General features: G+C 40.0%; 1 protein-coding gene across 1 annotated transcript in view; it reads right to left on the reverse strand.

Moving 5' to 3' along the window:
- The window catches only part of LOC122795067, a 498,483-nt gene that overhangs the window by 138,653 nt on the left and 337,747 nt on the right, over positions 1 to 22,083 (reverse strand). Inside the window, exon 5 of the mRNA XM_044063642.1 lies at positions 18,912 to 20,135. Coding sequence (XP_043919577.1) covers positions 18,912 to 20,135 — 1,224 coding nt within the window. The remainder of the gene's footprint in view (positions 1 to 18,911; positions 20,136 to 22,083) is intronic.

Raw genomic sequence — 22,083 nt, forward strand, 5'->3', positions numbered from 1 at the left:
CGACTTATCTATCTTGATTAAAGGTTCCTATATGTTGGCTATTATGGACTGTAATTCCTTTTTCATCATACTACCTTGATAGAAGTTCAAGTTACTCATAGCTGTATCACTTGTATTAAAACTTCTGATAGGAAAAAAAAAAAAAAAACACAGCACACCAATGTTGATTTTCCTTGAAAATCAACAACTAGATGGTAAAATTGTACTTATAAAGTGATTTAAAACTTTTTTCTCCACAAAAGTAATAAAATTTACTGTCAGAATAATAAGAAAATAGCAGAGCTAAAATTCTGTGCTGAGTATAGAGATATGACCTTAAGATGATCTATGATGGAAAGCGTATTCATACTCAGTATTCTCCTAGTGAAGTACCTTTGAGGGCATTCCAGCTGTTGCAAGTGCTTGGCCAGGCACATGCCAAAGTGGGCATTGTACTTAATTATAGGTCTGATAAGAGCTGGGCAGCTGGGCAGATGATACTATTTCTTCCTTGGACCTAGATGCCATGCCCTTGGTTACCAGGTGGGCAACACAGAATGATATTCGAACTATCTTGGCTATATGTTGGTCAAATGCCCGATTACTATCTATGTACAATTTACGTAGCTGATCTAAATTTGTAAAAGACATTTTAGGCCTGAACTGCTTTAGTGCTCTCTTAAGCTTTAAACCATCTCTCAGTAACTGCACAAATGTCAACATTCTCCAAGTTGAGGAGAACTTAGAGAGAGTGGAGTTTCTTATTTAGGCATCCTGGTATGAGCAGTAACTCCTTTATATTTTCTAGGGTTGGTTTTGTTATGTCTGATTTTTTTTTTTACTTTGGCATAGGCCAAAAAAAGGTACAAAGGGGGAGGACAATGTTTATCCAAAACTCCAAATCCTAGAGTTGCCAGGTGCACACCATCCCTGGCAATGCAGTGTGGGCTGTTGACCATCTCATCCCGTGCTGACAAATATTGCACTTAGACAATTTGACAAATCTGACTTGTCTTTACTCAATTCTTCAACATAATACATTTCATTACCACAAGGTATGTTTCCGTGCAACCACTGTGTGGCTTGTAATAGCATTTTACAAGCAAATGAATTTGTCTTCATACATATGAGCAAGAAATTTTATTTTGCTAAACTCTATAACTGTAATAGCTCCTTTGTTGTCTATGCGGTGATTTGCAACACCTGTTCCAGTTTCTATGTTGGGAGAACCACCAAAAAACTTTCCAGCTATATCAAAGAACATAACTGGGCAATTCACAAAGGAGATATTGATAATGCCGTAGGGAGAAATAGCTTAAATTGTCAGAGTTTCCCAGGAGTGAAATTTGTCCTGGAACAAATCAACAGTTTCTTAGGTAACATGGAAGGCTTGTTAGACTTTCATGAATTAAAGTGGCAAATTGAACTGAAAGCAGAATCATATCCTGGAATAAATGATCATAGCAACCTAAAACGTGCCTTAAAATGATTATACCACTAATTTCTTATATTAAATTTTATATTATTTTATTATACCTGACAGTCTTTGTACTGTTTTTAACATAGCTGATCATTTCCTAGCTCCTACTAAGCTACACTTTTGACATATAGTGCCTGCATATTTGAACTGCTTCTTACTGAAATTGGTACACCTTGTTTGCTGTAGTGTAGACTAGATCCAGGCCTGCTGAATCTAGCTTTGTTTGTATAACTTGAGCACTAATCCAGGCATTCTTCAAAGTATTCAATTGTATTTATTACTGCTTGGTAGTAACTTGATTAAAGTGTAGCTATCATTCTAAGTCTTTTGGATTAAGCATTTGAGCTTCAGACCAGTTGTTTTACATTAGGAAGGTTTGTGGCCTGCACTGTGGTGGCAGGACAGGTGGCTTACATCCTTCTAAGTTGGGAACTGCTGATTGAGGGCTCAGTGTCTGTTATTCTAAAAGTGTATTAGTTCTGGTTTAAGCACTTGGGCTTCAGGCCAGTTATTTTACATTAAGAAGGTTCATGGTCTGCACTCTTGTGGGAGGAGAGGCTGGACTCTGCCCTTCTGAGCTGGGAATTTCTGGTTAAAGGCTTATAGTGCCTGCATATTTCAACTGTTTCTTACTGAAATTGGTACACCTTGTTTGCTGTGGCATAGATTAGATCCAGGCCTGCTGAATCTAGCTCTGTTTGTATGCGTGCTGTTTGTTTGCTTGTTATTTCCCTGAAACGCTAATACCACCTAAACCGCGGCTATTCAGCACTTCTGTGGATCCCTAGTGATATCTGCATTGCTTACTGTACTCATTTCCTTGTTTCACTTAAAAGAAAGTTACTGTTTGTCGTTTTTGCATTTAAGTTACCTGTAACACATTGCATTTAAGTTACCTGGCACTTGCTCACTAAAGGCACTTGCTCACTAAAGCAATTATATAAGTTAGCACTAAAAAATTAAAAGCACTACACTCTCACAAAATCCTCTCGAGTACCTTGTTCCCCATTGGCCCTTTTTTTTTCAATTATAAAGGAATTCCCAATACTATTCTAGCATGTCCAAAGGTCAGTTGTCAACCTTCTGTCCGGTCCAGCTGGTGAATCTGGGCATCTTGAGGCAATGTTACAACTGCCTCATGTACACAGACAACCCTCTCCTCCTCCCAATAAATTCCAACACATGTGAGAGATGCATCCATATAGCCAAACTGGAGACTAAGCTCTCTCAACTCAGTACTGGTGTAACCAGTCAGGAGGAGAAGGAAACCACACTCAGTACAATTCCAGTCTCACATAGACCTACCACGACAGCAGACCAAACACATAAACAAACAAAAACATAGTCGGAGGCTCTAAATAAAAATCTGCCTAAGCAGCAGAGACCTCCAAAGCAGACACCCAAGCAACCGCTACCCCAAAACAAAAATGTGCAACACATAGCTCACAAAGCCAGTGTACCGAACAGCCACGGCCCTTAAGGCTAAACAACACAGCTGATACACTTGTAATAGGTGACTTTATCATCAGGCACACTGATGTCCCGCTCACCAGGCTGAACAAGGAGAAGGTCACGGTGAGCTGCCTGTCGGGCTCTAGGATCTGCCACATAACACAAGCACTCAGGTCACTCCAAGGCAAGTACAAATATGACTCAGTCATTGTCCATGCTGGTGTGAATGACCTGAGACGTACCTCCCTGGACTACATGAAAAGAGACATAGAGGAGCTCTCTGAGCATGTGGCCCAGGCCGGTATGACCCTGACCTTGAGTAGCATCTTACCCTCACCAAGAATGATGCCACAATATGAAGACAAGATGATCAATTTCAACAACTGGCTTAATTATTGGTGTCATTCAAAGGTGATCCAATGCCTGTCAGCCTGGGATGACATGCTCGACAAGCCACGATGCTTCGCTAGGGAGGGCCTGCACCTGTCACCCCTGGGCTTTCAGATATTGGCAAAGGCTCTTGCTACCCCCATAGTGCCTTTTTTAGGCAAGGCTCAAAAGACAAACCCACCTCCATAGGTATCACAAGGGATAAGAAACTAAGAGTAATGCTACTCAATGCCAGAAGTCTAAACCTCAAGATGCACGCACTCGAAACTCTCCTTAGCATGGAGAAAATCGATATCTGTGCAGTAAGAGAAACCTGGTTTAAGGCTCCCGAGAGCACCCCAGCACTACCAGGTTATACCTCATACCATGCTTTTCGGCCCCAAAACTTGGACCGACCCACAAAAGGAGGGGGAGTATCAATATTCGTCAAAGATACCCATACCTCCAGGTTGGTGGCACAGCACGAAGCATCAGAGACTATCCATGTGCAACTAACAGTGGGTAAAACTGCCTTCCAGTTTATAGCCTGCTACAGACCACCCTCCCTAACCCAGGAACCCCACTCAGCCTTCATGAGAACACTGGAAAATATAAAGGTCTCTCCAAACACCATTATATTGGGCGACTTCAACTACCCAAACATAGACTGGGAGCATTACTCTAGCTCCAATACCCTAGCCCAAAGGTTCCTAGAATTTATAAACTCAAATGCTATGGAACAACTTGTTACCACTCCCACAAGAGGGGAAAACATACTGGACCTGATCATCACTAACATGGGGACTCTATGCTCCAGACCAGAAGTGTATCCCTCACTGGTAAGATCAGACCATAAACTAATCTCACTGGATGTTCACATCCCGACACCACCATCTGCCCAGAAAACCACAGTGAAAAACTTCTCTAAAGCAAATTTCACACTCCTCAAAACTGAGGTGGAATCCTTCAAAGCCCCCGGACCTGTGGAAAATACGGCCCAGACTGCAGAATCCTTTATAAATGCATTCTATGAACACCTTCAGGAATGCATGGATCATGCGATCCCAAATAAAACCAAGACCCAATCCTCCAAAGGGAGACGTCCTGTCTGGTGGACCCCAGCCATAAACAAGCTATACAATAGAAGGAGGAAGCTACTAAATTATAGAGCAAAATTCCAAAAAGGGAAGGCATCTCTGATCAGTATTAGCAAAAAACTACGGGCACTCATAAAATCGTCTAAGGCCAGCTTCGAAAGAAAAATTGCACAGGACACTAAGGATAATCACAAGGTTTTCTTCAGTTATGTTAGGAACCTGGGTGGTAATTCCCAGATATGCTCAGAATTAGTCCAAAATGACAAAAAATACACCGAACCCACAGACATTGCCAACATCCTAGCTGACAGGTTCAGCGCAAACTCCCCCCCCCTCACCAAAAGGGCAAATATCTATTCCAGCAGAGTGCTGCCCCCCTGACATCTTGGATGCTCAGGTAAGAGCCGCCCTCTCCAAAGCAAAAAATACAGCATCAATGGGACCAGACGGTGTCCCGGGCTGCATCCTACATGAACTCCAAGAAGAGCTAAACCCAAACATAAAACTACTGTTCAATCTCAGTCTTACTACAGGATATGTACCCAAAGAGTGGCGTACAGCAACTGTGGTCCCTCTCCACAAAGGTGGTGCCTCAATGGATCCTGGAAACTATCGCCCCATAAGCCTGACTAGCTTGGTCTGCAAAGCTATGGAAAGGATCATCATGGACCTCATAAATAAAGATATTGGGGACCTACAGACACTGGATCCTACCCAGTTCGGCTTTGTTAAGGGCAGATCCTGCCTCTTAAACCTGGTTGATTTATTTGAAACAGTCACCAAGGCCATTGACAAGGGAAAGGTGGTCCACACAGCCTACCTGGACCTCGCAAAAGCCTTCGATTTAATACCCCACTCGGGCATTACAGATAAGCTCACCAGCTTAAATATAAACCCCTATGTCACTAGATGGGATGCCAACTGGCTCAAGGACAGAACCCACATGGTTAGAATTGCTGGAGCCATGTCAGACTCCAAACCAGTTACAAGTGGCGTCCCACAAGGCTCAGTCCTGGGACCTCTCTTGTTCAGTATATATTTCTCGGAGGTACAGGCCAACACAGAAGCACTGTGGCTGACCAAGTTCGCAGATGACGGCAAACTGGGCACCATAATCAAGACTCTAGCCGACACAAGCATCCTCCAAAAGGGCCTCATAGAAACAGACAACTGGTGCCAGAGCCATGGCCTCAAGCTAAATGCTAAAAAGTGTATAGTCATCCCCTTTGGCAAAAACAAAGTGTCCACAAATTACCACATAGGTGGTAATCCATTAAGTACAGAAGAAGTAATTACGGACCTGGGGACCCAAGTTGATAGCAATCTCTCATTTGACAACCACGTGGCCAAAGTGGTTAGAACAACATTTTATATAGCCCACCTAATCATGAAGGGATTCACATCTAGATCAGGGGAGGACATTGTGCCTCTTTACTCATCCCTCATCAGGCCCATAATTGAGTACAATGCCCCTTTTGGGATGTACCTTACCAGACACTTGCAGCAACTGGAAAGACCCCAAAAGTACCTCACCAAGAGGATCAAAGGGCTCAAACAGATGCCATATGCTGCCCGGTTAAAGAAACTCCAGCTCTACTCAGTGGCATACCGCCTGTTAAGAGGCGATCTGTGCCTGACGTATAAAGCTATGTCCAACCCGGAATTAATGGACATGCTGCACCTCAGAAAATCCAAATCCTATCGAGCTACACGCTCGAGAGACTTGAACCTCAGCACTGAAATAAATAGGACATGCTGGAGGGACAGATTCATAACCCAGAGGCTCCCTTCACTCTGGAATAAAATCCCAGTCCAGGTTAGGCAGAGTCCCTCATTGACTCTCTTCAAGAGGAATCTTGATGAGTGGATGGGAGATCATAGGTTTACCCCGGTTATGACTTCTGTGTCACTGTTAGACAGAGGCACAGTATACTAACCTCAAAAAAAGGGCATAGCAAAATTAATTTAAAATGGGTGGCGAAAGCCAAACATATTCTGGCTAGGCTTATAAATGCCCTAGGGCAGATAGCCTAGTATGAACCTATGAACCTATGAACCTATGAACCTATAAACTGCTAACACTAACATAATTGCTGACTTTACTGCTTCTTTAGAACACACATTGATGGTATTTACATATGAATTGTCTCTACTCTTCTATTGCCTGATGCATTTAATGTTCGTTACAAGAACAGTTATTTATTTGCACTGCCTGCAACCTCTGTTTTATTTTCTGATGAAGTTCCATATGCCAAACAAAGGAAGGAAAGCACTTAACTACAGATTTGTCATGTATTTTTTATGGGTCTTATCGTTACATTTTTTCAAATATTGTACTCCACTGGAGTGACACCAAAAACTAGGCCACTTATTAAAGTCAGTTATCTTCTCTTCATATTGTGGCATCATCTTTCACGAAGGTACAAGGCTGCTCAGTGTTAGGCTCATACTGGCCTGAGACGCATAATCTGAGAACTCTACCATGTCTTTCTTCATATAGTCCTGGAAGGTCTCTCTCATCATATATACTACATGCAATCCAATGACTTGTGTGCATGTGTGATTTAGCAGATCCAAACCCCTGATGTGTGATATGTCTTATGGGCTTACAAGATGAGACATTGCAGGATCTGGCAGTATGTGGCTTGTCTGGTGTTTGTTTTTTTGATTGCCCTAAAGGTTTCTGAGGTCACTATTTTAGAGTGCAGTATCTAGGAGGCCTTTGCGGCTTCGGTAGATTACATTTAAGAATCTAAGCATACAAGAATCTGTGTCTGTCCCTTACTATGTGAAGTGTAGGATTCTGATGACCTGTTTGACATTATAGGTGCATGTAAGTGAGCACCTTACGTCTGGTCACATTGTATAATTACATCTGTCACATACCGTGTCCATTTGCTGGAGAGCTAGGTAGTTATCAGTGAAATGAGACAATTTATGGATTGACTCAGGACACCGATATCCACCAGGATAGCTAAAGTGACACAGCACATGATCTATAAATTATTTTTCAGTTGTTATATTTTTTAATTTTCTAGCTTTTCACTTGCCTGTATTCAGTACTAAGTTCAGCTTTCATATTAAGAATCAAAAAATTCTACTTCATAAAACCAATAAACTCTGCAGGGTCTTGCAGGATCACTTGCATGTACCTCCCTTGCATCTGGTTTTGTAAGCTGAGAAGTGTTGATGAATTGTTAATGCGATGATGTTAAAGTCAAAACAGCATGGACTCAATTGGCCAATAACAAAACTGCCTTTTATTCTGTACAAAAGTAAATGCTTTAATCCTGGATTATACCAAGACTTCTTCAGATAACAAAAACAACAAACACTCCAGTATTTAAAATCAAGGCAATACATCACATGACAAATTTGCACCTTTTCATTAATGGAACAATGTATAAGTATTTTAAAAAAAGGATAGTGCTCACTCCCCTCCTCTGCCCTACCCTACCCTACCTTCACCTATTCCCGCCAAACCCTAACTACAATACATTTATAGATAACTACCTGTAATTCCTCTCACACCCAGCACCACCCCTTCTTTCACTACTTATCCATTCATACTATCACCTTTTCCCATGTTTTCCACAACCTCCAATCCACTCTCCCCCTCCTTAAATTACTACTTCCACTTCTTTCCACCTCCTTACTCCAGCTTATCTCTCTGCTTCTTTCTTTCTCTCCTTTTTCCTATACCTTACATCTTCATTATTACCTCCAGCTCATCTGACTCCCCCCGTACCCCATCCCTATACTCACATCTCATCCATCCCCAACTACTATCATATTAAATCACACCCATACCTTTTCTTACCTCACTTACAGGCTACCTCTTAACCACACCCCTATCCTGTTACATGCACACTACTCTCCTTCAACATCTTCGATCCCTACACTCAATCAGCTCTGCAGACCTAACTGACCTAACACATCCCCTGTGCTCACTCCCCAGCAACGTATTTACATCTACTACCAGCCTATATACCAACTTGTTCCTCACTCTCATCTCTACACCTCTCCTTCTCCTTCTAACCTACGTCTCCTCATATCACACACACATTAATCCTCTTCACCACCATCCTACCTCCACTCAACATACCCTACACACTCTTACAGACCCCTCTTTCACAATATCTCCATCATTCTTTCATACCACTGTCTCAGTTCTCTACAGGATGAAAATAACCTCCAATATCTCTTACCACCCAAATTCGTAACTTAAGAATTGCCTCCAGCATCTTCCTCCCTTAATTCTTCTTTGCCTCTCTAGGACCTTACTTCTCACAGGAGACATTCACCCCAATGCTGAACCACTGTCCAACCCCTTCAAGACCAGTCCCAACATCCACTCTGACACTCAGTACCCTAACCCAACTGCCAGGCATCTCACCCTATACTTTCTCAATATACAACGCATCATGAACAAAATAATCAAATTGCATTCTTGGATGCCCCACTACTCTTCTGACAAAATTACAATCATAGAAACTTGACTCAGTCCCAATATCACAGACAACACATTCCTCCCACCAGGATATAACATTCTTCATCTTGATCAACCAAATATTAAAGGTGTAGGGGTTGCCAAAATGTATGCTGACCACCTGAACCAGTCCCCTATACCAAACACTTCCCCCTTACTTTACCCAACTGAACACTTATTTTCCAACTTTAAACTCAACAGCCATAAAACCCTTGCAATAGCTGCTATATACATACCCCCCCCCCCCGTGACAATATGCCTATACTAGGGCATACCTTTGCCTGGCTCACACTTAACAAATCCAATGAAACCAGTTTCCTGGGAGATGTCAACATCAATTGGCTATCTCAAACCTCTAACTCATCTAACTCCTGCCTAAACCTATATGGATTCACACAATTAATCACAACCCCTACATACATTAACAATCCTACCAACTTCAGTAGCATTTTAGACTGGATTCTAGTCTCCAATCCTGACCTATATCACAGCCCTGAAAATCTACCAGACTCCATCAGTACCACTCACCAATATGTGTCCAAAGATTCCACCATCACCACCAAAGGCCAAATACATTCAAAGACTGCCTTAGCCTCTCCAACTTCCAACCTGACATATTACTCTCCTGTATCAATTGGTCCATTCTCTCTTACCTGCCACTATACAATGCAGTGCAAAAATGTAATTCCATATTTCTAAACATGCTCAACTCCCTTGCCTCCCCCTGAACAATAAGTGTCAAATCCCTCTGTTTCCCCTGGCTATCCCAATCCACACACTCTCTCATGTACAAAAGAGGCAATGCCTGGAAACTCTGGACTAGGACCAAATCCCCCTCTCATCAACAAACCTATAAAGAACTTTGCAACCTCACTAAAACATGATAAAATCAATAAGAAAAGCTTTTACCTAAATCCCTAGACTATACAACATAGCAACCCAAACAATTTCTGGAACACCATTAATCAAATCCTCCACCATGGAAAAACTCTATCTCCAAACCCCTGTCTAAACAATACCCCCTGGAAACAGCCACCTTACTTAACTCATGCTTAACAGATGCTGTCAGTAAACTAACACCAAACTTAACTCTGCTAATTATACTGATGCCTTCTACCTCCTCTAACCAAAATAACTCTTTTTTTCTCAAACCTGTTCCCACCAGCTACATTAAACCTGCAAAAGCTTATGCCCTGCACTGTCTCGATCAATAAATTACCTCCCCATTTCCTAAAGCTTATGGCAAACTTCATTGCACTCCCTATTCCATATTCCTAAACTACTCTATATATGAATCCACAGTTCCCTGTCTATGTAAACAATTCTTTAATATACCAATCCATAAAGGCAGTAATTCCACTGAACTATCAAACTACCGCCCTATAGCTATAGTGTCCCCCATCTCAAAAATATTTGACAAAATTTATACATATGCAAATCATGGACTATCTACTCCAAGCAAACCTACTCACCCAAACTCAACATGGCTTCCGTCCTAACCACAGTACCTCTACCAAACTCATCTCCTTTACCCTCTAAATTTCTCTTTCTAGAGACAACAATAAACTTGTATCCTGTCTCTTCCTAGACTTCTCTAAAGTTTTGACACTGTCTCCCACACCAAGCTGCTCTCCAAACTCTCTGATCAACACCTGTCCACCCCCACCACTTACTGCTTCACCCGTCACCTGTATAACAGATAACAATCGGTTAAATAGTTCTCCTCAATCTCCCCCATCCTACCCATCAAGATAGAGGGTCCACAAGAGACTATCCTTGGTCTCTTACTGTTTAGGATCTTCTCAAATGACCTCTACACATCCTGTCCATAATCTTCCCTCATCAAATATGCAGATGACTCCACAATTCTCACTACCACTGACAACCACACTGACATACACACCTACAGCTCATAAATCCTAGCCAACTTGTAGACTAGTGTACTAGCAAAACTCGAAGCTGCCTACAATAAAATGTCCAGGTTTTCTACAAGCCAAACCTTTCACTCCCGTCACTGCAATTCTCTCAAGGCTTTAAACTGGTTCGAATTCCCTAACTAGCTTCTCTCCTCACATGTACTTATCATTCATACCATCCTTAATAAACCCTCTGCCTGCCCTGGCATCTCCTCACTCATCGCACTTTACACACAAGCTAAAACCTCAAGAGCTCTGATCAACTTCACTTAGACATATACAAACCCAAAATATTAATTGGTAAACACTTGTACAGCTACTCTCCTGCTCTCTCCTGGACCAAACTTCCACTGTCCCTGCATAAAATACCTCACGCTCAAAAGTTCAAGAAAGCTGTTAAAGAACACCTTACCAGCCGGGCATGTCTTTGTAACTACACTCCCAGAAATTCCTCTCATAAAAACACCCATATCGCACTCTCTCTGACTTCTCTTACACCTACATCTTCTCACCTCTGCCCCCTCATCAGCTCTGATTCACACTTACTCACTCATTCTCTTATTCTCTCTACTGCCCTCTAATTCCTACTCCCCCAACACCCTCTCCACTGAACTTATCTCTTTCCCCCAAGCCTGCCTATATCTATATATCCTCTTCCTTCTTTTCATATTAAATTATGAACTATTACATACTGTAAGTAGCATGTCAACTTCTCTCAATAGCTTTCTGAATTTGTAACTGCCAATAGATAAGATTACATACATTCTCCCCTTAACATACTTTTTAATATGTATTGTATTTCTCTGCAATGATATTCAAAAATTATTTTATTAATTTATTTATTTTTATTTTATTTTATTTTACATTTGTTGACTAGGTTAGTCCGACTGGAATCAAAGTCCATTTTCAGCGGAGGCCCGGGGATATAAGCTCCAGACACAATACAAGAACAAAAAGCAGTTGAGAAAAAAAGAAAAACATTGATTATATATAATATTATAATTTTAGTTATAGGTGCAGTTAAGAAGGGAATACAGGTAGAAGTACATTCAGACAGTCAGTGTTACAAATTTCCATTTTGAGGTTAGTAGTAAATAACAATATCAAATTAGATAAGTAATCACATACATTATGTTGATTTACTCAGGCTTGTCACAGTGGCATATCCATTTTACTTCCAGATGTTGTTTGATTGACGCTTTAAATAGGTCTGGGGAGGAGAGCATGGTAATGGCACCTGGAAGTTTGTTCAGGTTCTGCTTACAGAATTTGCAAATAGGGCCATGCCAGCAGCATTGTTAATTTTAGTAGTTTGTATTTGTAACTTATTGGATAAACGTAGCAGTCTTGTGCTTTTATGGGGGAGGATGTAGTTACTAAAGGCTGGAGTATTATTTGGGTTCTTTAGGATTTTATTAGCTAATATTAGAAAGTTATACTTGACGAGATTGGGAAATCCAGCCATCCGAGCTGTTTGAGGTTAATGCAGTGGTGGGTTCTGAAAAGAGAGCCCATAGCAAACCTGGCAATGTGATTATAGCAGGTAGTAAGTCTATTTAGTTCAGATTTACTTATGTTTGCTAGAAGGGGGGAGGCATATAGGAGTGTTGAGAGTAGGTGCGAGCGTGCAATGGCTATTTTAGCTATGGGGGTGAGGAAGGTTTTAACTCTGTAGAGTGAACCAAGCTTTTTGTTGATGGTTTTGATTGTCTGACTTACATGGAGGTCAAATTTTAAGTAATTGTCTAAAGTGACAACTAGTAGTTTGGTATTGGGGTCCGGGGAAATGACTGTCCCATCATTAGCTTGTATGGTAAAGGAGTAGGGTATAGACCTTTGGGTTGGTGGAAATATGAGCATTTTGTTTTTTTTTGGGGATTTAGTAGTAGGCGACGTTTGGATAGCCAGTTTTCTATAACAGTAAAAGTAGCCTGAGTATCCATTTTTAGGTCATCTGGAGATGTGGCTGAGCAGATCAAAGTGGAGTCATCAGCATATTGGATACAGCTGATGTTTGGTATGATAGTAGGGAGATCATTAATAAAGATGGAAAACAGTAGTGGTCCTAGTATGGAGCCTTGTGGAACTCTGATAGTGTTGGGTGATAGATTTGAGAGCTTATTCTGCCAGGGGACTGCTTGTTGCCTGTCATTTAGATAGGATTTAAACCAGAGAAGGGCACTGGGATGTAGACTGAGAGTTTGCAGGGTCGTAATCATTAGTTGATGGTCCACCATGTCAAAAGCCTTGGAAAGATCTAGGAAGAGGGCAGACAAGGTGTGGTTGTTGTTGCGGTTATTATTAATGGTGTTAGTAAAGGACAGTAGGGCAGTGGTTGTACTATGATGTGGCCGAAAGCCATGTTGGGTATTAGCCATCAGGTCATTCTGGAGTAAATGTCACATAAGTTGTTTATGTATACATTTCTCCATGATCTTAGCAAGTGGGGAAGAGTATGGCTATGGGTCTATAATTGGAGTATTTGGTAGAGGGACCTCCTTTATGTAATGGAATAACATAAAATGTTTTCCAGATATTGGGAATCTTGGCTTCAGATATGGTCCGGTTGATTAGGATAGAGATTGGAAAGGCGATAGCTTCTGCTGTCATTTGTAGATATTCAGCTGGGAGTTGGTCAGCAAATAGGGTGGTGGGGTTTAGTTTTTTGATTAGCTTGCATATAAAGGAGGTTGATACAGGCTGAAAGCAGAATAGGTTTTGGCTGTTGGATTTAGTGTTAATTTCATCAAGGGAACTTTGAGGTAGTTGGGTGGCTAGAGCTTGAATAGTTTCAGTAAACAAATGATTGACGCTGTCTGCAACCTGTTCTGGGGTTTGATTTGAGTTGGCAGCTGGGTTTGGTGTCATTGTTTTACCTGGATACAGTAATTTGTTGATCCCAGCCCAGAATTTTTGAGGATTGTTTTGGATATTCATCTGTAGCCTACTGTAGTAGTGTTTTTTATCCAGTAGGACAAGTCTTTTTGTTTCATTCCCTGCATGTCTATATTTATTGTGATCATGGGGATTTTTGGTAGATCGCCAGGTAGCCCATAGTTTATTTCTACTGTTAATTTTTGTTCTTGTATCTTTGGAAAGCCAAGGTACGTTATTACCTTTTGTTCTTATTAGGCGGGCAGGAGCATGTAGGTCTAGGATTTCAATAAATTTGTTGTGAAAATAGGTTACAGCTTCCTCTAAGGGGAGATGCTTTAGTATAATCCAGTTGCAGGATTTAACAAGGGTTGTTGTGGGTTAATAGCTTTTTGTTTAATTATATAGGTCAGGAGATGATCACTTAGATCATCTGGGAGGGTACCTGTAGTGTACATTAGGGGGTTACTGTTTACAAGTATCCAGTCCAGTATACTCTCTTTTTGGGAGTGTTTGTCATATCTGGTAGGGGTGACTATTGTTTGAGTGAATGCATGGAGGTTGATATGAATGGAGGGGGATTTTGATGAACAGGAGACCCAATCTATGTTAAAGTCCCCCAGGACTAGGGTTTTTTGGGTGTACTGAGAGGATAGCCAGTGAAGGGTGTCCTCAAGTGTAGCTACATTGTTTCCTGGGGGGAATGTACATACAGATAATAATAATGCTTTTACTTTTGTTCAGTTGAAATTTGGTAGCTAATATTTCAGAGTTATTGATCTGAGGTGGCTGAATAATTTCAGTAGTTACATTCAGTTCGGATTTATAGAGGACAGCTACTCCCCCCCTTTCCTCTTAGCCTGATCTAGTCTGTGTAGATTGTAGCCAGGTGGAAGGATTTCATTATCGGTGGTAGATGGTTTTAGCCAGGTTTCATAGACATAATATCTCAGGGGAATAGACAGCTAAGAGGGCACGAAGTTCATGTATTTTTTTGTTTATACTTCTTATATTAAGATGGCAAATCAAGATGGAGTTGGTGGGTCTACTGATTATGTTCTTGTTATAGCTATCTCTGTTAGATGGTAAGTTAGGGGTAATAGGGCATGGATTGGGGTGAATATCTCCACAGATTATAAGGCTTAGTCTATACTCATTAATGGTTTGCATCAGTTTGTTTAAAAGTCTGTCATAAAGTTTGGCTTTAGTACTGATGTGGCATTAGTTATTGCTCTGTTGAATAATAAATGAGTATAAGTTATGTCTTATTTTAGTGTCCTGGTTTAATATATAACTGAAAAAGCCTGTTTTTTCATTTGGGGACATAGTGTGTCCTACAGGGCAGTGATACCTGGTAAGTTGTTGGGTTTCATACATAGTTAGGATATAGGTTACAATGAGGGTGGGTAGTAGGGTATATAGCAACATTTTGGTAATATGCAAGTTTGGGTTAACTATTGTGAGAAGCAAGTACAGGGAAAATGTGATGTGAAATTAGAAGGGGAAGGGAGGTGGGTGGGGAGGTAGTGAGGGCTGTTTGCTGATAGGTGGGGAGGATAGAAGGGAGGGAGAAGTGATACTAGAGGTGATAGGTTGTCGTAGTAGAAAGGGTGTGGCTGAGTGCCTATAAATGTAGAGGTACTGGGGGTTGGTGGGAATTGGGGGCAGGGAGGGGTGCAGAGCGACCTCAAACGCAGTGAGGGTGAGTGGAGCAGGGTTAATTCATTCAAACAAGTGGTGGGCTAAGGTAAGAATTATGTGATAAGAAGCTGACTCTTATTTATCCGAAATATGTTCAATTCTATTTATTTTTAATAGTTAAACTGTTAAATGGGCTATAGGACAATAGTAAGGGGGAACCTAGGAAAAATAGTGTGAGCAAGAGTATAAAACTGTTGGCACACTAACTGCTAAGACTGTGCCTTGGAGTTAGAATTAAGGGTAGGTTAAGGCTATGGGAGAGGAACTAGAGATGCCTTTGGACCCAGAGCATACTCTAATAATATTAAGATACAGATAAAAATTTCAGTTCTTAACCTTAAAATAAGATAGTTCACTCCCAGGTAGGTATCCTTGGGCAGTAGGTAAACTACGTTTTTACTGTTGTGGAGCTTTTCTCCCTGGGCCTCCACTAATAAAGGGCTCCAGCTCAGTTGGATTTTCCCGGTCAACAAATGTCATATAAATAAATGCATACATAATTTTTGGATACTTGCCAGTAAGTATCGTCAAATAAAATGTCATACATCTTTTCAGTATGTTGCAAATTATCAATTAGAATACCCCCCCTTTGTCAAGTTTCATAGCCCAAATACCTGAGCATCTTAAGTCCTGTATTCAATTCAGCTCCTCATTATTCAGATTTGAACAGTCAGAATTAATTTTACTCTCAAAGTTAGATCTAAAATTTAACTCCCACATCTTTTCATGCAAATTCACCATTGGGTGGGGGAGGGGGTTGTAAGTGCTTGACAGTTTTAATCATATTCAAAAAGCCTACTGCTACTGTCAAATAGAAACTCAAGTTCAGTTTTCTAATAAATATCTTCAGGTCCACTAAAAGGCTAACACTGTCAATCTCGTTTTGATTACACACGAAAAACCCTTAGAAAAAATGTATGCATGCTTTTGTTGCCTAGCCAAAGAACAATAATTAAATACATTACAGTCACCTGCATAATTAGTTATAATGGAAACAGTCATCTCCCCAAAGGTAAAGCCAGCTTCATAATTCAGTGCTTCCAGTTCTTCCTGCCTGCAGAATTCACCCATTGCCCCCTTGAAAGCTGGAGTGAGTAATTGTGGTCCGATGTGCTAAGAATGAGTGGCATTTACTCTGAACTCTTGATGTTAGATCTTTGAGGTATGAATTCTAAGCTTAGTGATTCCGTAGGGTTGTGCTAATGTGAAAGTAAGATATTCTGGCAATGTACTGGAAGGCTATTTGGCAGTGGTCATTTCTTGAAGTTTGGTGAATTCATCCCACCCATCCAGGATCCCCTTTTTCCTATTTTTACAAAAGGAATCAGGGTGTCCTATCAACACTGAACATCATCAAGTGACTTTGTTAACACCAGTAGGTGGCTAACTCTGCTGCAGCTGTTCTTCCATACCACACGCACTCACAACACTCACTCACATCTATGGCCAATTTACAGAGTCCAATCCACCTATTGCATGTCTTTGGAAAGTGGGGAGAACTTGCAGCACTCGAAAAGACCTATGTAAACACACAGAGGACATGCAGATTCCTCTTAGAGGGTACCCCTTTGGAGAATCAGACTGGAGTTATCTTGATGTGAAGCAATAATGCTACCCATTGGGACTTCGTGCTTTTTGGGCAGATAGGTTGCTTCTTTCAGTTATTGTGTTTACACCATTTTATCACATCCATGTAAGTTTATATATTAAAAAAATAAATTGTAATCACCACCAGGCACAAATGGGAATATTTATGGAAGACATAACTAAGGGAACTCAGGAGTATGTTTTGGGCCTAGTCTGTTTATTGTGTTTTTTGTCCACCATGCCTAGTGGTAAGGAAATCTGGGTACCAGATTTGCAGGTTACCCAAATCTAACATCGATCATTACATCCCAAAGATACCAAGAAAAAAACACAGATTTTTACATCATCCATATCTCTCATCAAGTGTGAATGTCAAGTTGGGTATAACTGTAAAAAATGTAAAATCATGTATCTTAGTTTAACAAAAATCAGTTACATTTTGTTCTGAACTGTGAGATTATTGGGTAATCTACAGAGTTTAAATATCTGGATTATGACAAGTGGCAACCACAAAGCCTCTACCCATGTTAATACAATAGTCAGGAAAGCTTATTATTTAATCAAAACCACACACGTCTATTCCCTCAAGATGTGGGGGAAGTCCTTATCACGTTGCAAAAGATTATAGTTATGAACATCAAAGAGTATAGGGTCTCTTTTTTTGCAGTTATTGTTCAAGAGATGTGACTAAATTAAATAGGGTCCAGAAATATTATACTAAACATTTGGTCTTCTGCAGTGCCTAGTCCTACAATAGCAGATTGAGTTTGCTTAGTCTCCACTCAGTTAATTCTAGTTTAATAAGGGGGAGGTGGATAGGCTAATGACCCATAAATTTTCATGAAACATTTTACTGACTGCTACTCAAGGATATATCAGTTATTCATAACTTGAACACAAGAAATAATGTATTTATGGAGACTGTTAGAGCAGCTAGATTATGGGACCATTTTCTCATAGATACAAGCAGTTCTGAAATATTTGTCAATTTGACAAGATCATGTAGGGCCAGTTTTTATACAATCAACTGGCTATCCCTGATATAGCCTGCAGTCTGTCATCCATTTCATCTTATCATAAGGGTACTGCTCAAGCAGTTGACACCCAGAGCAGATGGTCTTTAAAACTCTTCTCCTATAGGGCACCATCAATAATCTGTGCTGCTGCACACAACTCCACTCTTAGGTAAGTTTGAAGTGAAAACACCAAGCATGTTTTTTTTTTTCCTTTGGGAAGTAAGAGGAACACCACAGAGATACAATGATACAATGAGAACATTCAAACTATTCACAGGCATTGGCCGGACAGCAGAACTGAACCTTGTACCTTGAAGACGAAGACCTTATACATTATGCAAACTGTGTCTTTTCTAAGTGTAAAACTCAGTTTAATAGTCACCATGGCTCCTTCTGTGGTGATAACAGTTTTTATGTCAAGGTTTAAGAGAAGTAGGGCTCACAATGACCTTTGTCAGTTCCCATATCCCTAAAATAACATAGTAACATTGTAATTTCATCTGAAGTTAATGTAATTTTGTGTGTGGGGGAGGGGGGTACAGCTAAAGACTGCTTCCAATTTGAAGTGAAGGTTGTGACTTGATTTACATACAGCATAACTGTGACTGTATTCTGTCAAATTGTCTTTATATGAAGTGACTCTTGTGAATTAATGTATCTGCAGCACAGTTGGGAAAGTATTCCTTCAGACTGTATATTTCATTTTATATCTTCATTGAGTATGGACAGGACTGGACTCCTTGAATAAAATAAACAACACTTGCCCTGTTCTTTTGCCTGATGACTCATTCTTACCAGTATTATAACCCTTCAAAATGTGAAGAAAGATGTGGATGCATGTTTTTAATCATTGTCCTTCTTGGTACTGCCTTCATAGAAAGCTGTCACAGGAAACAATGCATGCATTAATTATTTCACATATATTCAAAGATTTTCATTAAGTATACTTACTGTTTATCGCTGGTGCAGTTGTTCCAATGCCCACCCAGCTTCCTGTCCCATAAATGTAGGCTGCAAAAGATGAGGAGCAATGTTGTAAAATAAAGCTCTCATTTATAGAAGGTAATACAATATCTGTCCAAGCATAATTGGTCCCATCCATGGAATTCCATGTTGGTGTAAATAAATACGTATGGTTGCCTTTGAAGATTTCTAACAATGCTGACGTTTTAGCAATCACGCGGAGGTAGTTGTTTACATGAAATTCTGTATTAATAACATATGAGCTGGAAAATGATTCAAATGGAATGACATTCATTATAAATGGATCTGCTGGATAGTTGCCAAATCCTCCTGTGAAGGTGTACATTACCATGATTGGTTGTGAAGCATTAATAGCTAAGAAAGAGTTTGAAGGCAGACGGATTTCTGAGTATTTCCCTTCCTGAAGAGTTATGTTGTTACTTGTCCCTCCAGTTATATATTGTATGTCAGTTGTTTGTGAAGCAATAAGTGAGACAATATCTGCATAGTTTGTAACAGCTACTGAAGATACCAGGAATGTCCTACCCCAGTCATTTAATGGGATTAGCTGCTCAAATACAATATCACAGGCTGAATTGTAAGTGGCACAAGCATTCCCAGACAAAACAGCAACTGGATACTCAGACTGGACTCTAGTACCAGTTAAACTGGCAGAACTCTGTAACTGAACAGCTTCAAAGGCAGACAGTGTAATTGTTAGATTCTCCCCTGGCTGATAATATGATCCATTGTAAGTGACTGCACTTGTTAATGTGACAAGGATTTCATTTGCTTGATTATGATTTATAATCACAAATACTAATATTGAAGTATAATGACCAGTAGGAGCAAAAACATAATATTCGGAACCAAGAGAATTCACTGGGAAAATTGTTGATGAATCTGCTGTGTATTGTTCATAGTTGATGGACACCACAGTGATGGGCTTGGTGGATTTTATTATGACTGTTTTGTCTGAAAATACTGCAGTGCCCTGGAGTTCTAAAGTGGAAGGTAGCAGAACAGTTCTTGTTTCCCATTCTTCCAGTGTGAGAGTGAGCTCAAAACTTGTGTTGTAAATTATTACATGGACAGATGTTGACGGATTTAGAGCAGTGACAGTAAGTTGGAAGACATTATTGTAAGTGTATACTTGATAGTTTTGCATGAAGGCAGTAATAAATTCAGTCCCTTCATTTTTCCAGCCAACACCTATAAAAAAAAAAAAACAAGCATATAATTTTAACACAAAAAGTGTTGCATACATTCTAAGATTTTAAAAAGCAAAGAAAATATTTATACACATATTAAATGAAAGTTATAAAATAATCATGTCAATAAAATGTTTTAATATACTCTCGTTCCTCTGAGCACAATGTTTAGTTTATCTAACTTAACCAATATGAACTAAATGCATCTTTAGTAAAAACAGATTTGGATAGTTTAATAACTATTGTCTGTTGTTAGTAGACATGCATGGATTGCATAGCCCTGATCTGCTACTATGGTTTTCAGAGGGGGGGGGGTTAATTCTTGGTTCAAATTCCATCTATTGTAATGGAATCATGTATGGTAATAGTTGCACTTTAATTAATTATCCAGGATAATCTTGCATCCTGGATAAGGGATTTTTTACCTCAGTTTTTTACAGATATTGAAATAAAAATATGTATACACACACACACACACACACACACACACACACACACACACACACACACACACACATGCCCGCGCGCACATGCACACACACACACACACACACACTCAAGCAGATGTACACACACACACACTCAAACAGATGTACACACACACACACACACACACACACACACACACACACACACACACACACACACACACACACACAAATATACACACACACATACACACACACACACACACTCAAACAGATGCACATACACACACAAACACTCAGATGTACACACACACACACACGCACACACACACACTCAAACAGATGTACACACACACACACACACACTCAAACAGATGCACACACACACACACACACACACACACACTCAAACAGATGTACACACACACAAACACACATACTCAGACAGATGTACACAAACACAAACACAGACACACAAACACACACACAAGCACACACACACAGACACACACACACTCACTCAAACAGATGTATACTCACACAAACACACACACAAACACACACTCAAATAGATGTAGACACACACAAACACATATACTAACATATCTCAGCAACATTGATCACATCCTTTTCCCCTCATCTGTTGTTTGGGGGTTAAAAGGGAATTTATTAAGAGTGTGGCTGTAGTTATTATGGGTACCCAGCAGCCATAGTTACAGAGTCACAATGATGCTCATGTTGATAGGCAAGAAAATAAATCTTATAATATTGATTCTACAGTTTAGATCGCATAACTAAAAAGTGGAACCCTGTCTCAATAACAGAGTGCCAAGCATCCAACCTCATGAATAGATCTTCTCAAGAACAAACAGGAGCTTTTGGTCATTGGATTATAATGACTGACTAGGAACATAGTTGTATAGAAGGTTATTTATTGCTGAATAAGCAGATGGATTCTGGATAATTTTATAGGTGGTTAGAACTGTGTATTATGTTAGTTGATGGGGTTGTTCTAACCAATTAAGGCTTTTTAGTCATATAGAGTGGTATGTTCTGAAAAGGGTATTGACTGCAAATTTAGCAGCTTTGTTATAGCATTGTTCAAGTTTTGATTTTTGTGATGTCTGAAGGTTAGTATGCATGTGAGCAGCTATAATGAAGTGTTGAGAGGAGATAAGTAGTGGCAAGTGTAGCTTTAGTTGTGTTTGTGAGAATGTTTTTGGCTCTATTAAGCATCCCTACTTTTTGATAATTTTTTTATGTAATTTTGTAATATGCAGTTCGAATTTAAGATTATCATCCACTATCTCTCCTAACAATTTGCTATAAGATTACACTTAGCCAAAGCATTGTAACAACTCAAAACTTAAAAAATAAATAAAAACACTTCAAATCAGAACCAAAGACTCTTAATGACTTTTATTGTAAAACAGATTAAGCACTTTCATGCTTTTAAAACTATGACTTCATCTGAATCAACATTTCCCCATCCCTAACCCATTTATATAGTCTAAAATCTAC

This window comes from Protopterus annectens, chromosome 2.part1, assembly GCF_019279795.1.
Source record: "Protopterus annectens isolate FY-2018-M chromosome 2.part1, PAN1.0, whole genome shotgun sequence".
NCBI lineage: Eukaryota > Metazoa > Chordata > Ceratodontiformes > Protopteridae > Protopterus > Protopterus annectens.